Source organism: Chiloscyllium plagiosum, chromosome 14 (genome assembly GCF_004010195.1).
Source record: "Chiloscyllium plagiosum isolate BGI_BamShark_2017 chromosome 14, ASM401019v2, whole genome shotgun sequence".
Taxonomy (NCBI): domain Eukaryota; kingdom Metazoa; phylum Chordata; class Chondrichthyes; order Orectolobiformes; family Hemiscylliidae; genus Chiloscyllium; species Chiloscyllium plagiosum.
The window spans coordinates 65,105,616-65,122,198 of record NC_057723.1 but is presented as its reverse complement, the minus strand read 5'-3'; the positions used below and the strand labels follow the sequence as shown (position 1 = coordinate 65,122,198).

At 42.8% G+C, this 16,583-nt stretch overlaps 1 protein-coding gene across 3 annotated transcripts in view; it reads right to left on the bottom strand.

Annotated features, from left to right (window-relative positions):
* Positions 1–16,583, bottom strand: part of LOC122556776 (ran-binding protein 17-like) — a 1,066,498-nt gene that overhangs the window by 817,523 nt on the left and 232,392 nt on the right. For all 3 annotated transcript variants that reach the window (XM_043703926.1, XM_043703927.1, XM_043703928.1), the window contains 2 exons: positions 2,841–2,906; positions 1,948–2,052 (listed from right to left, as the gene is read on the bottom strand). In XM_043703926.1, the coding sequence (XP_043559861.1) occupies positions 1,948–2,052; positions 2,841–2,906 (171 nt within the window). The remainder of the gene's footprint in view (positions 1–1,947; positions 2,053–2,840; positions 2,907–16,583) is intronic.

The window sequence follows — 16,583 nt, the reverse complement described above, 5'->3', positions numbered from 1 at the left end:
TCAATTCCCGACTCAGGCAACTGACTGTGTGGAGTTTGCACGTTCTCCCCGTGTCTGCGTGGGTTTCCTCCGGGGGCTCCGGTTTCCTCCCACAGTCCAAAAGATGTGCAAGTCAGGTGAATTGGCCATGCTAAATTGCCCGTAGTGTTAGGTAAAGGGGTAAATGTAGGGGTATGGGTGGGTTACGCTTCGGCGGGTCGGTGTGGACTTGTTGGGCCGAAGGGCCTGTTTCCACACTGTAAGTAATCTAATCTAAACAAAGTAAGGGAATACATAATGAATGGTAGATCCCTGGAAAGCACCAAGGATCAGAGTGCATTAGTGTGCATAACTACTAGTCCCTTAAGTACGCTAGCAGGATAGGTAAGTGGTTAAGAAGACATGTTGTATGTTTGCCTTCATTAGAAGAGTGAATGCGTAACTTAATCCTAGGGAAGACCTTGAGTTAAACTCCAGAGAGTTTAAGATCAGGGAGGTAATACTGGATACATGGGTTGGGCGACTGCTAGAGCATTGCATACAGTTCGGGAATCCAATTATGAGAGATTGTGGAGAAGAGATTTAATTGGTTCATACCTGGGCAGACAGTTTTAATTATGAAGAGAAATTGGATAGACTGGGATTAATTTCCTTGGAGCAGAGAAGACTAAAGGGGGAACATGATTAGGATGTATAAAATTATGAGGGCCATAGATAGGTCAAACAGGAAGAAACATTCCCTTGCGGAGGAATCAATGACTGCAGCATAGATTTAGAGGAAGAGACAGAAGTTTTAAAGGTGATGTGAGGAAAATCTTTTCTCTGAGATTACTGTGGAAATTTGAAACTCATTGCCTCTAAGTGTGATAGGGATAGAAACCCAAATAGCATTTAAGTAGTATTTTGATGTGTACTTGCAATGCCAAGGCATACAAGACTATGAGATAAGTGGTGGAAAATAGGATTAGAATAGTTGTGTGATTGGACATAGTTTAAAAACATTCAATGGGCTGAATGCTCTTTTTCTGCGTTTTTGACTTCTATGACTGTACGACTGTGAACACCTATTCTCTCATCTCTTTCTCTCGACTCCCATTACTCAGTCTCTCCCTCTCTCTCTGTGAACCACTAATCTATTCTCTCCTGCTAAGCCCCATTCCCCAGTCTCCTTCTCCAGTTTTACAATGTTGACCATAGATAAAATACAACAAATATCTTAGTTTATTCCTGAAGACACTTTATCCTAACTATTTTTAGTACTAGGCAATAAGAATGCACCCCACAAATAGTGTTTTCAAATTAGTTAAGCTATCCCTCTCTCACTAGCACCTGAAGGAGTGAGGCTCCAAAAGCTTGTCTTTTCAAATAAACTTGATGAACTATAACCTGGTGTTGTGCAATTTTTGACCATGTCCAATCCAGTTCAACACCTCCACATCAGAGTTAAATTTAAATAACTTTCCTTTTTCTTTCTTTGCAAATCTTCATTAGAAAATTAAAGCAGAAGAGACTGGTTGCATTTCTGTTTCTGGCCATGATACCATTTATTCTTTATTGTATAATTTGGAGAATGGTATATACATTACAGAAGCAATCAAGAAATGGAAGCTAAATAAACTAAACTGTTTTAGGGAGAAGCTGAAACAGATATTTTCCTAACAAATGTCTCTACTAAGCTACCATGCATTTGGTTGCAAGCAGTCCTGATTAAACTCTTAAACACATATTAGGTTTTTATTTTTCAAAAACTCGATTAACTTAGCTGTGTCTGGTGGATGCCAATAGAATACCAGATAAAACTAAAAATATTGTTATTGCACTATATTCCAAACTAAATCAAATATCTTTTGGGCTACAGACAAGTATAATAAACAATTTATGGTATCTGTGCACAGCACTCCAAAGTAATAAAGCATGTTTTGTGAATTCAGGTTATCCCCCAAGTTGTTGGACTGAATATCATCTTACCTCCCTCAGTAATGTACAGGCCAAAGTGAATATTTCTCGTAAACACACATCACGAAATGAGGTAGCTATTCTTCGCTGCTTGGATAATGGTCTTGTTGAATCAGCCTGCAATATAATATTCACAAAACAAAGTAAGTCAACATCCAGGTGCCTAGATAAACCTCGATTCTAGCTACATTGTGCCCTGTTCTGAAGTCAGAAAATGTTTCCTTCTTTCCCTGGCCAGAGTGGGTGAGTGAATGGTTCTCAAACCTCTCCAAGTGAGTGTGAAACTTGATCCGAGGAAGCCATGTTTGGCTTTGTTTGAAAAGCTGCACTGTGCAGGAGTTTATTAATTCATTTGTTATGTTTATATTATGATCAGATTGAAAATCATATTATTAATGGAGAGAAAAATAATTTAATTGTTCTACTCCTTCTGCTGTTTCAGATCATCCTGTTCCACATCTTAGTCCAAACATTGCTAAATTGCTTGGTATGAGTGTTGCACATGAATTTGACACACTTTGTGCAGAGTTACAAAAGTCTACTAATGAGGCAGCACAGTGGCTTGCACTGCTGCCTCACTGCGCCAGGGATCCGGGTTCAATTCCAGCCTCTGTGTGGAGTTTGCACATTCTCCCTGCGTCTGCGCGGGTTTCTGCCAGGTGCTCCAGTTTCCTCTCACAATCCAAAGATGTGCAGGTTAGGTGGATTGGCTATGCTAAATTACCTAGTGTCCAGCGATGTGCAGATTAGGTTCATTAGTCATGAGTTTTGCAGAATTACAGGGATACGATAGGGGGAATGGGTCTGGGTGAGGTGCGACATGGACTTGTTGGGCCGAATAGCCTGCAGGGATTCTATTCTTACTCTTAAAACTATGCAAATTATCATGAGAAATGCATACATACCATGTTCATTTCCTGTGTAAGTTCAGCTAAGATCATCACACCAATTATACAGTGTTCCACACTGCCCTAAACAGACATTAAAAAATATGGCAAGTTTATATTATAGTCCAACAATTCAAAGGAACAAAAGTAAAATTTCTTATACCAGCTGTATAAAACAGTTACTTAAAGCTCAAATCTAAAAAGTCCACTGTTGGATACCACACATTTGCAAACAGTACATCAACACTATATTTAGACACAGGTAGTAAAGTGATATGTGTAGTTAAAATGAAAATAAAGAAAGCATGAGCAGGAGAAGGTCATTCAGCAATCAACATACCCCTGCCATTCAACATGGCTATGGTTGATCCTGGATCTCACCACCATGGTCCTGTGCTCTCCTCAAACTCAGTGATACCAATAGCCTCTAGAAATCTATTTCTTTCTTAAATATAATCAGTGACGACCTCAGTAGAAGGGTGGTGAGACAGTGGAATTCTCTAGTGACCCTTGTCCTGAATCCATTGCCCAGAGAAAACATAATCCCAGCATTCAGTTTGCCCAGTCGTGCTAGAATTCCATACAAGAGAAAAAGATGCCCTCCAACTCTTCCAAACTCTCAGAAACATAGAAAATAGAATCAGAAGTAGACTATTCATCTATTTATTATGATCATCTATTTATTATGATCATCACTGATCATCCAACCAAACAGCCCATTCCCACTTTCCCCTGTAGCCTTTGACTCCTTTAACCTTATGTGCTGTGTCAAATACTTTCTTGAAATCACACAATGGTTTTGAATTGACCGCTTTCTGTGGTAGCAAATTCCATTGGATCACCCACTGGGTGAAGAAATTTCTCCTCAGCTGAGTCTAAAAGGTTTTCTATGACTGTGACCCCTGATTTTGGAATTCCAGTGAGTACAGATATAATCAACATAATCCCTCCCCATATGACAAACCCAGTATCCCAGGAATCAATTCCTGTACTCCCTCTATAACAATACTTCTTTTAATTCACTCGAGGGTACAGTGACTTCTGGCTGTTTATACTCCCCTTCGAGTATTTGCTGCAACTGCTCTGAGACATCTTTGACCCTGGCACCAGGGAGGCAACACACCATCATAGAATCTTGCTTGCAGCCACAGAAATGCCTGTGCCCCTGACTAGAGTTCCCGACCACAACTGCTCACTTGGAATTTGCCATACCTTGCTTTCCAGCAGTGTTATGGTGCCACAAACCTGACTGCTGCTGTTTTTCCCCGAAAGGCTTTAACCCCAATAATATCCAAAATGGTATACTTGTTTGAGAGAGGACAGCCATAGGAGACTCCTGCACCCGCTGCCTACCTCTCCTAGCGGTCACCGATCCATCTGACGGGTCCTGCAGTGTGATCATCTCCCTGAAGCTACTATCTATCACACACTGTCTCCTGCATGCTCCTCAGTTCTTCCAACTGCTGCTTAAACCGATCCATGTGGTCAGAGAGGGGCTACAACCAGACACACTTCTTGCAGACATAGACACTGCTCGCTGAACTCCCACGTCTGACTGGAATACCCTATCACTCCATTGACTGACATCTCTACCCCTTTAATGACTAGCAGACATAGGGAAAGAAAAGGTTTACCTTACTCTTACCTTGTTGCTGCTTGCCCTTCTCAACTAAATCTAGTATTCATCCGGACCCGCTCTTAGACCTAACTAGCAGCACCTTGACTACAAAGCAGCCCCTTACCAAAACGACCAGAACAAGATGCAGCAATGCCTCCCTCCCTCACTTGCATAACCTCCCAGAGTTACCTCAATTCTCAGTGCTTAGTCACACTTGCTGGTCACATTCATTGCTGGGTACACTTTAGGCCTATCTTTTATAGCATAATGCCTTCAAGGACTTGATCTAGCCAGTTTTCTTAACTAGCTTAATTAGATTAAGTAGCTACACTAGGAGAACTTGTTTTAACTTTTCCTTAGGCCTGAAAATAATGTTAGACATAGCTGAATTCATTACTAGAAGTGAGCCCTTCCCAAATTAAGGATCAATATTTTCACTCAACTCGGAAGTTATTGGATCGAGAAACAGGGAACAGTGGAGGAAAGGAAATTTTCAATCAAATCATCAGCAAAAAAAGAGAATTGCTTAGTAATTTAGCAACAGCGAACATGTCGACAGTTAATACATTTGATTTAACAAATTTGGATAATAAACTTAGAGTTTTAACACAAAAAGTTAAACAAGTGTTGATTCAGATGAATGTGAACAACCAATTGAATGCAAAAGGGGAATTAGTTGAAAATAAAGCTGATAATTATATGGTTACAACATTAGAAGGACATGCAAGACTATAAATCAACATATTAAAAAAGTAACAAATGGTGAGAGACAGAGCAGTGTAGACCCTGTGTAGTGTTTATGGCAATTGGATAATTGAACAACTTAGGCAGAATCTACAACAAGTTAACTAGGGAAAGGTTCCATCTTGGATTCATAATGTACAATTCATTCAAGAAAGGAGATATCCAAATTTATTGGGTTGTCAGTTTCAGCAGTTAACCAATGTTTGGTTTGTGGGAGTATTCTAAGAAAAACCTTGGATGTGATATTGGGTTTTCAAATAATTCCAATAGATGAAGTTGGTTTAAAGGTTTCTGAAGTAAAAAAACTTACAGGAATTATTGAAAAAGGATATGTGGATAGCTTATAATAATACCTTACCATATGCAGTTGAGAAAGGGAGTAGATTAGTAGGTACCAATCTGAATGCCAACAAACAGATAAAATAATTAATTGTGCCTGCACTAAATATCCTAATGAACAGGCTTTGTGTTGGTTTAGAATGGATATAATCTAAAATGTACATTAGAAGCTAAGAATCTTGAAAGACAATTAATAAGGTGAATTAATATGTACCGTTACCAACAATACCTTTTATTTTAAAACGCAAACAGAATAGAGTTCAGTGATATACATAAGAGGAAAATGTCTTTTAATGTTATGGATTATTTAAAAGGGATGTTGAGTAACTATTTTGAGAAATATAACACCCCTATTGAGCTTCTGACAGAAAATCTGGTACAAGTTAAGACCCAGTTCCCTAATACCTATCGAATGTTTGCTAAAAAGTGCTTCACTTTATTAATTGTCTTTCAATGAGATAATAACACAATGTTCTCCCTCACCTTTATAAGCTACCCACGTCGTGACCTCATCAAGATTCTTAGCCTCTAATGTACATTTTAGATTCAGACCCATTCTAAACCCACACAAAACCTGTTCATTACTGCAACTGTACTGAGCCTGGGTGAGACCATATCTGGAGTAACAGTGTCATTTTGGACTCATTACCTAAGAAAAGGTGTACAGGCTGAGGCAATGGCCTGTTGGAATATTCATTGGACTATTAATCCAGAGACTCAGTAATGTGCTGGGGTCCAAGGTTCAAATTCTGCCATGACAGATGGTGGAATTTCAATTCAATATTTTAAAAATCTGCAATTAAGAGTCTATGAATGACCACAAAACCATTGTTGATTGTCAGAAAAACCAATCTGATTCACTGATGTACTTCAGGGAAGGAAATCTGCCATTTTCACTTGCTCTGGCCTACATGTAATTGCAGATATACAACAATGGGGTTGGTTCTCAATTGCCCTCTGAATTGGCCTAGCAAGCCATTCAGTTATATAAATAGCTACAAAGTCTTAAAGTAATGATTGCAAGTGGATCACCTGACACAATCTAGACACAAGAGTAGAGAACAGCAGATCGAGCCCTGCTGCAAAGTCCTCCTTACTAACATCTGCAGGTTAGTGTCACAGAAGCAGAGAGTCATAGAGTCATACAGCATGTGCGAAGATTTGTAGCTCGGGTGCTCGTTGTTGTGGTTCTGTTCGCCGAGCTGGAAGTTTTTGTTGCAAACGTTTCGTCCCCTGGCTAGGCGACATCATCAGTGCTTGGGAGCCTCCTGCGAAGCGCTTCTTTGATATTTCCTCCGGTGTTTATAGTGGTCTGTCCCTGCCGCTTCCGGTTGTCAGTTTCAGCTGTCCGCTGTAGTGGTTGGTATATTGGGTCCAGGTCGATGTGTTTGTTGATGGAGTTCCTCACCAGAACGAAGGACCCGATATCCAACATGAGCAAGACGAATGTAGTGTACAAAATTCCATGCAAGGAATGCACTAAACACTATATAGGACAAACAGGAAGACAGCTAACAATCCGCATACATGAACATCAACTAGCCACGAAACAACACGACCAGCTATCCTTAGTAGCCACACACACAGACAACAAGCAACATGAATTCGACTGGGACAACACTACTATCATAGGGCAAGCCAGACAGAGAACAGCCAGGGAATTCCTAGAGGCATGGCATTCATCCACAAACTCCATCAACAAACACATCGACCTGGATCCAATATACCAACCACTACAGCGGACAGCTGAAACTGACAACCGGAAGCGGCAGGGACAGACCACTATAAACACCGGAGGAAACATCAAAGAAGTGCTTCGCAGGAGGCTCCCAAGCACTGATGATGTTGCCTAGCCAGGGGACGAAACGTTTGCAACAAAAACTTCCAGCTCGGCGAACAGAACCATAACAGTCATACAGCATGGAAACAGACCCTTCGGTCCAACTCATCCATGCTGACCAGATATCCAGTCCCACATGCCAGCACCTAGCCCATATCCCTCCAAACTCTTCATATTCATATACCCATCCAGATGCCTTTTAAATGTTGCAATTGTACTAGCCTCCACCACTTCTTCTGGCAGCTCATTCCATACACGTACTACACTCTATGAAAACGTTACCCCTTAGGTCTCTTTTGTACCTTTCCCCACTCACCTGAAACAGATGCCCTTTAGTTCTGGACTCCCCCACCTCAGGGAAGAGACTTTGTCTATTTATTCTATCCATGCCTCTCGTGATTTTCTAAACCTCTATGAGGTCACCCCTCAGCCTCTGGCGCTCCAGGGATAACAGCCCCAGCCGATTCAACCTCTGCCTAGAGCTCAAATCCTCCAACCCTGGCAACATCCTTGTAAATCTTTTCTGAACCCTTTCAAGTTTCATAACATCCTTCTGATAGGAAGGAGACAAGATTTGCATGCAATATTTCAAATCTGGCCAAACCAATGCCTTGTACAGTTGCAACATGACCTCCCAACTCCTGTACTCAATAGTTATACTCAAAGACTGCAGGTGCTGGAAACCAGATTCTGGATTAGAGTGGTGCTGGAAAAGCACAGCAGTTCAGACAGCATCCAAGGAGCAGGAAAATTGATGTTACGGGCAAAAGCCCTTCATCAGGAATAGGTAAAGGGCTTTTGCCCGAAACGTTGATTTTCCTACTCCTTGGATGCTGTCTGAATTGCTGTGCTTTTCCAGCACCACTCTAATCCAGAATCCTGTACTCAATACTCTGACCAATAAAGGAAAGCATACCACACACCTTCTTCACTATCTTATCTACCTGCAACTCCACTTTTAAGGAGCTATAAACCTGCACTCCAAGGTCTCTTTGTTCAGCAACACGCCCCAGGACCTTTCCATTAAGTCCTGCGCCAAACTTTGGGAAGCTGTCTCACAGGCTATTCAAGCAACAGACTTGACAGTCATAGTCATGGAATCATATCTTACAGACAGTACTTCAAACACCACTATCATTATTAGATTAGATTAGATTACTCACAGTGTGGAAACAGGCCCTTCGGCCCAATAAGTCCACACCGACCCGCTGAAGCGCAACCCACCCAGACCCATTCCCCTACATTTACCCCTTCGCCTAACACTATGGGCAATTTAGCACGGCCAATCCACCTAACCTGCACTTTTTTGGATTGTGGGAGGAAACCGGAGCACCCGGAGGAAACCCACGCAGACACAGAGAGAATGTGCAAACTCCACACAGTCAGTCGCCTGAGGCGGGAATTGAACCCGGGTCTCTGGCACTGTGAGGCAGCAGTGCTAACCACTGTGCCACCGTGCCGCCCATCCCTGCATACATCCTGTCCCATGGGCAGGACAGACTCAGCTGTGGTGGCAGCCCAGAAGTATACAGACGGGAGGGGGTTGCCCTTGGAAACCTCAACGTTGATTTATCTGATAGCTCAGGTTGAACATGGGCAAGGAGACCTCCCACTGATTACTATGTACTGACCTCACTAAGTTGATGAATTGCTACTCCTCCATGTTGAACGACACTTGGAAGAAGCAGTGACGTTGACAAGGGCACAAAATGTACTCTAGATGGTGGAATTTCAGTGTCCTCCACCAAGAATGACTCGGCAGCAACAATATTGATTGAGCTGGTTGGGTCCTAAAGGACATAACTGCTTGACTGGGTCTGCAGCAGGTGGTGAGGAAAATAAGAGGTTAAAGCATACTTAACCACATCCTTACCAATCTGTCAGATGCAGATGCATTGGTCCATGACAGGATCAGTAGGAGTGACAACCGCACAGTCCTTACGGAAATAAAATCCTGCCCTCACATTGAGAATAACCTCACTTGTGTTGTGTCGTACTATCATGGTGCTAAATGGGACAGATTTTGAACAGATATCACAATTTAAGACTAGGCATCCATGAGGCACTGTGATCCATCAGTGGCAGAATTGTACTCCAGCACAGTCTGCACCTCATGGCCCAGCATATGCCCCACTCATCCGTTACCATCAAGCCAGGGGATCAACACTGGTTCAATGGAGAATGCAGGAGGGCATGCCAAAAGCAGCACCAGGCACACCTGAAAATGAAGTGTCAATTTAAAGCCTCCAAACATGACGACTTGTATGCCAAACGGCATTAGCAGCAGGCAAAAGTCAGAGCTAAGCAATCCCACAACCAACAGATCAGATCTAGAGTTGAGAATGGTGATGGACAATAAACCAACACATTGGAAGTGGAATCTCCATTCACCAAATCCCCATTCTCAATGATGGAAAAGCCCAGAACATCAGTGCAAAGGATATGGCCAAAACATTCACAGCAATCTTAAGCCAAAAGTGCCAAGTGGATGATTCAACTTGACCTCCAGATACTCGTCTTCAGCCAAATTGGTTCAGTCCTAGTGATATCAAAAGACAATTGGAGATACTGGATATTGCTGCTCCCATTACCAATACAGTTACAAAACTGTTACCTACCCAGCAGTGTGGAAAATTGCCCAGGTATATCCTGTACATAAAAAGCATAAAACATAGAACAGCAGAGCACAGGAATGAGCCCTTCGACCCACAATGTTATGCTGAACATGATGCCAAATAATCTACACCGTTCTGCCTGTCCTTGGTCCATATCCCTCCATTTCTTGCATATTCAAGTGCTTAGCTAAAAGTCCCTTAAATGCCCTTATCGTATCAGTCTCCATCACCACTGCGGGGCAGTGCATTCCAGACTCCTACAACTCTGTTAAAAAAAACCTGCCTCTCTCACATCCTTTGAGCTTCCCACCCCCGCCCCCTCACCTAAATGTATGTCCACTAGTATTAAGACATTTCAACTCTGGGAAAAGATTCTGACCATCTATTTCTCTCTGCATTTCACTTTTACAGACTTGATCCCTCAGCTTCTGCAGCTCAAGAGAAAAGAATCCGAGTTTTTTCTAGCCTCTCCTTATAGCTCATATCCTCCAATCCATGTAGCATCCTGGTAAATCTCTTCTGCACTTTCTCCAAAGCTTCCATATCCTTCCTCATGTATGGCAACCAGAATTGAATGCAAACAAATCCAATACAGCCAATTACCATCCCCTCAGTCTACTCTCGATCATCAGAAAAGTTGTGGAATGTGTTGTCAATAATGCTATAAAACAGCATTGGCTTAGCAATAACCTGCTCAGTGACATCCAGTTTGGATTCTGCCAGGGCAACTCAGCTCCTGACCTCATTACAACCTTGGTTCAAACATGGACAAAAGAGCTGTATTCCAGAGGTGAGAGAAGAATAACAGTCCTTGACATCAAGGCTGCATTTGACTGAGTGTGACATCAAGGATCCCTTGCTGGAATCAATGGGTATCGGGGGCAAACTCTCTGCTGTTTGGAGTTTTACCTGGCACATAGATGGTCATGGTTATTGGAGTCATTGATTTCTGCTCATGGACTTGTCTGCAGAGTTCCTCAGGATATTGTCCTAGGTCCAACCATCTTCAGCTGCTTCATCAATGACCTTCCCTCCGTCAGATCTGATCAGAAGTGGCGATGTTGACTGATGATTTCACAATATTCAGCACCATTCACAACTCCTCAGATACTGAAGTAGTTCATGCCCAAATGCAAAAAGATCTGGAAAAGTATCCAGAGCTGGCCTGGCAAGTGGCAAGTAACATTCGCGCCATCCAAATTCAAGACTATGCCCATCACTAATAAGAGACAATCTAATCATGGCTCCTTGACATTCAGTGGTGTTGCCAGCATTGAATCTTCCACTAACATCATCCTGGGGGTTATCATTGACCAGAAACTCAATTGGACTCACCACATAAACAGAGTGGTTACAAGACCAGTTCAGAGGCTGGGAATACTGTGGCGAGTAACACACCTCCTGACTCCCCAAAGCCTTTCCACCATCAAAAAAACACAAATTAGGAGTGTGATGAAATACTCTCCGATTGCAATCCCAAAAACACACAAAAAGCTCGAAACCATCCAGGACAATGCATCCACAAGCATCCACTCCCTCCACCACTGATGCTCAGTAGCAGCAGTGTGTAATTTCTTCAATGGTGCAGAAATTCACCAAAGATCCTCAGACAACACCTTCCAAAACCACAACAGCTTCCATCTAGAAGGACGAGGATAACCAATAAATGGGAACACCACCACCTTCAAGTTCCCCTCCAAGCCACTCACCATCCTGACTTAGAAATATATCCCTGTTTCTTCACAGTCACTGGATCAAAATCCTGGAATTCCCTCCTTAACGGCATAGTGGATCAACCCACAGCAGGTTGACTGCAACGGTTCGAGAAGACAGTTCACCACCACATTCTCAAGGACAGGCAATAAATGCTGGCCAGCTAGCAACTCCCACATCCAACAAGTGAATTAAAAAAAAATGAAATCAATAGAAATCTGGATTAAGGGTCAAACGATGACAAATCATTGTTGAAAAAATCTGTCTCATTTTACTAATTTTTTAACTGCCCTCTGAAATAGCTTCATAACCTGAGCTACAAATCTTCTCCAAAATCTCAAGCTTCACAATCATCGCATTATAAAAACCACTAAACTTAAGCAATGACAAAAACATTCCTGCTGACACTGCAAATTCCTCTTTACCAACATCTGGGAACATGTGCCAAAAATGGGAGAACTGTCTTGTGGAATAGTCAAGCAACAGCCTGAAGTGGTAATTATCACATCATCATACCTTACGGACAACGTCCTAGACACCATCATCACTGGATATGTCTTGTATCATCGACAGGACAGTCCCAGCAGAGTTGGCAGCATGGTGGTATACAGTCGGGAGTCAGTACCCTGGACGTCCTCAAAATCGACTCTGAACACTGTAAAATCTCATTGCATCAGGCCAAACATAGGCAAGGAATCCTCCTGCTGATTACCATCCAACACAGGGGAAGCAGTGAGGGTGGCAAGGATGCAGAATGTACTCTGGGTGGGGTATTACAATTTCCACCACCAAGGGAGACTTGGCAGCAGCAGTAGTACAACTAATTCAATTGGTTGAGTCCTAAAGGGTATTGCTGCTAGACTGGGTTTGCGACGAGTGGTAAAGGAATCAACAAGAGGGAAAAACATACTTGACTTCATCCTTGCCAATCTGCTTGCTGCCCATATGTCCATGACAGTATCGTTAAGAGTGACCATCGCACAGTCCTTGTGGAGACAAAGTCCCGCATTCACATTGAAAAAAGTTTGCATTATGTTGTGTGGCACTAACAGTGTACTAAATGGAATAGACTTCAAACAGATCTAGAAATTCAAGACTGGCATCCATGGAGAGGTGTTCCGTGACCAGCAGAATTGTACTCCAACACAATCTACAATCTCATGATGCAGTATATTCCTCACTCTGCCATTACCATCAAGCGAAGGGATCAACGTGGTTTAATGAAGTGCAGGATGGCATGCCAGGAGCAGCACCAGGCATACTGAAACATGAGGCGTCAATCTGGTGAAGCGACCAAGCAGGACTATTTGCGTACGAAGCAGCATAATGGGCGGCACAGTGGCAAGCACTGCCGCCTCACAGCGCCAGAGACCCGGGTTCAATTCCCACCTCAAGCGACTGTCTGTGTGGAGTTTGCACATTCTCCCCGTGTCTGTGTGGGTTTCCTCCCGCAGTCCAAAAATAAAATGTGCAGGTTAGGTGAATTGGCCATGCTAAATTGCCCGTAATGTTAGGTGAAGGAGTAAATGTAGGGTAATGGTCTGGGTGGGTTGCACTTCGGCAGATCATTGTGGGCTTGTTGGGCCGAAGGGCCTGTTTCCACACTGTAAGTAATCTTAAAAAAAGTGTTAAGTGATAGACACAGCTAAATGATCTCACAATCAATGGGTCAGGTCTGAGTTCAGCAGTCCTGGTGGTGCATAATTAAACAAAAGCTGTTCTAATACAGTTATAATACTGGCAATCAATAATTTGGAAATTGCCCAAATATAATACTGGCAATCAATAATTTGGAAATTGCCCAAATTGTTCTAAATAAAAAGTAGACAAAATCCAACCTAGCCAATTACCACAGTCTACTCTCAATCAGCAGGACAGTGAGGGAAGCTGTCCTCAACAGAGCTATCAAGCAGCACCTGCTCAGTTCTGCTTAGTTTGGGTTCCACCAAAGCTACTCAGCTTCTGACTTAACTATATCCATGGTGCAAACACTGCCAAAAGAGATGAATTCCAGCCCCGAGGTAAAACTGATAGCCAAAGGCTGCATTCGACCACATGTGACATCAAGAAACTCTTGCAAAACTGGAAGCAATGGGTATCGGGGCAAATCCTCCATTAGTTGGAGTCGTACCTGGCATGTAGTTGGAGTTATTCGTGGTCAGTCATATCAGCTCCAGGACATCGCTGCAGGAGTTTCTCAGGTTAGTGTCCGAGAGACAACCACCTTCAGCTGCTTCACCAACAACCTTCCCTCACATCATAATGTGAGAAGTGGGATGGTCACCAGTAATTGGTGCTCAACATTGCACATTCACACGAATACAGGAACATGAGTAGGCCATTCCGTTCCTTGACCCTGCTCCACCATTCAATAAGATCATGACTTAACTGTGGCCTAACTCCATTTGCAACTCCTCAGATATTGAAACAATCCATGTTCAAATACATGAAGAATTGGATAATATTCAGGCTTGGGCTGATAAGTGGCAAATAACAATAAGAGACAATCTAACTACTGCCCCTTGTCATTCAATGATTAACATCACTGAAACACCCACGATCAACATCCTTGGAGTTACACTGACCAGAAACTCAACTGCACCTGCCATATACACAGTGTCTGCAAGAAGAGATCAGAGGCTAGAAAAATTGTAGTTAATAACTTATCTCCTGGCTCCCCAAAGTTTTTTCACCGTCTACAAAGCACAAGTCAAGAGTGTGATAGAATAGTTCCCCACTTGCCTAATGGGCACAAGTCCAATAACACTCAAAGCTGGATGCCATCCAGGACAAAGCAGTCCACTACCATATCCACAAACATCCACTCACTCCTCCGCTGACAAAATGCAGCAATCATATGTACTATCTTTACAATACAGTGCAGAAATTCAAAGCTCCTTAGACAATACTTTCGAAACCCACAACCACTTCCATTTGGAAGGACAAGGTCCTACAAGTTCCTGTCCAAGCCACTTATTATCCTGACTTGGAAATATATTACCTTACCTTCATTGCTGCTAGGACAAAATCCTGGAATTCCCTAAGACCCACAGCACATGAACTGCAGTGATTCAAGGAGGCAGTTCACCACCACCTTCTCAAGGATAACTATGGACACCAATAAATGCTGGCCAGCAAGCCCACATCCCATGAATGAATAAAAGAAAAATCCCTGTGCACAACCGACATCCACATATGTGCCAGTCTCTAGGAACCGTCACGGCACAGCTACAATCCACTTCAAACTGCACTTCAAAATCCACTTGGTCTGCAGCGGCGACTATCAATGTAAAGCTACAGCTCTGTGCTCAAGAACACAAAACCAGATGTTAGCTTGTATCAGGCTACATCTCCAGGTTCTTCCCCTGCAGTTGTAGTACTCAATCACTGTGAGCCTACCTGGATTCTCATAGCATCCCTGATTTGCATTACTTTGTTTCAATTTACCATTTCAACCAGAGCTACAGGTTTCATATTAATTCCGTATCACCTTGCTGTTTACCATTGAAACAAAGGTCATGGTTGTCGATAGAACCAGTCAAGTCAAGAGGAGTTCCTGGCATAGTAAGTGAAGGATAGCTTCCAATACAACTCTGCCATGTCAGTCAGCCATGCAGAGCATCACAGTCAGCAGCCAACCACCCTGTTTCTTTCTGATCTACTGTGGGTTGCTTTACTCTTGGAATTAGAGACAAGCAGACATTATGGGAAATCAAAGAGGGTGGCACAGTTGTTATTTTCCATGCAGGTGGGGTGGTGTTGCAAGAGAGTGCGTAGGCAGCTACAGAGGTGTCAATGGTGCCAGAGGTTGGGGTTGTTGACAGTGAGTGAGGGTAGATGTCACAGGCATTGCAGGGAGCGTGCTAGAACTTCAGCCTTGCTGAGAAGCAGGTGCAGTAGCAGTAATAGAGTAAACATGAGGTATCTGACAGGAGATGGTGGCACTTACGTTACAGAAAGAGAAAGACCCTTGTCACTGAGCATTCCTACAGATGATTGTGACTGTTGTGACACAGACGGCAACCTTAGACCAGGATGGCATGCTTAGGGCCTCCTCTGCTGGTCTTAAGGGAAGAGAAAGCCCCGCACCTGCACCACCATGGTCCCTGTCTGTAATGCAGGGTGCAGATTTCCCCAGCCTGCCATATTGGGGACAAATGTCAGGATCGTTGCAGAGCAGGTCTGGACTGCTTGCTCAGGTATTCATTAGGCTTTTAAAGATGGTGCCAGGGCAAGGGATGCCAGTTAATTCTGGAAAATCCATTGAGTGGCGAGTTGTTCCACAAATGGCATATCGTAAGATGAGGCTGAAATCATCATGAGGTCTCCCTAGGCTGGTAGCGAAGGAGACCAATCTGATAAGATAAAGCAAGAAAATTGACAAGGCCTCACAGAAAAGAACCATCCATAAAACTCTACACAACTCACACCAAGCAAAAAACCGAAGATTCAGCCTTTATAATGGACTCCAGCATTTGCCCTACTACTGTCATAAGGCTAACCAGTCTATTATTGCCAGTTTTGTCCCTTCTTCATTTTTTTTAAATAGTGGAGTTAAACTTATCATCCTCCAATTTGTTGGGATTGTTCCAGAACCTACAGACGTTTGGAAGATGACAACTAATACAATAATCTTTATGATCATCTCCATTTGTACCCTGGATGCAGATTATCAGTCCTCAGGAATTATCAGCCTTGTCCCATTAATTTCAAATCAAAATGAATTTCTTTCAATTTCTCCTTCCCATCAGACCCTTAGCATTTCTGGGATATTATTTGCCTCTTTCTGTTAAGGTAGAACTAAAGTAGTTGGATAATTGCACTGTCATTTACTTGTTCCCCATTATCTATTCTCTGATTTCAAATCTTATAGGGCATATATTTGTCCGTGC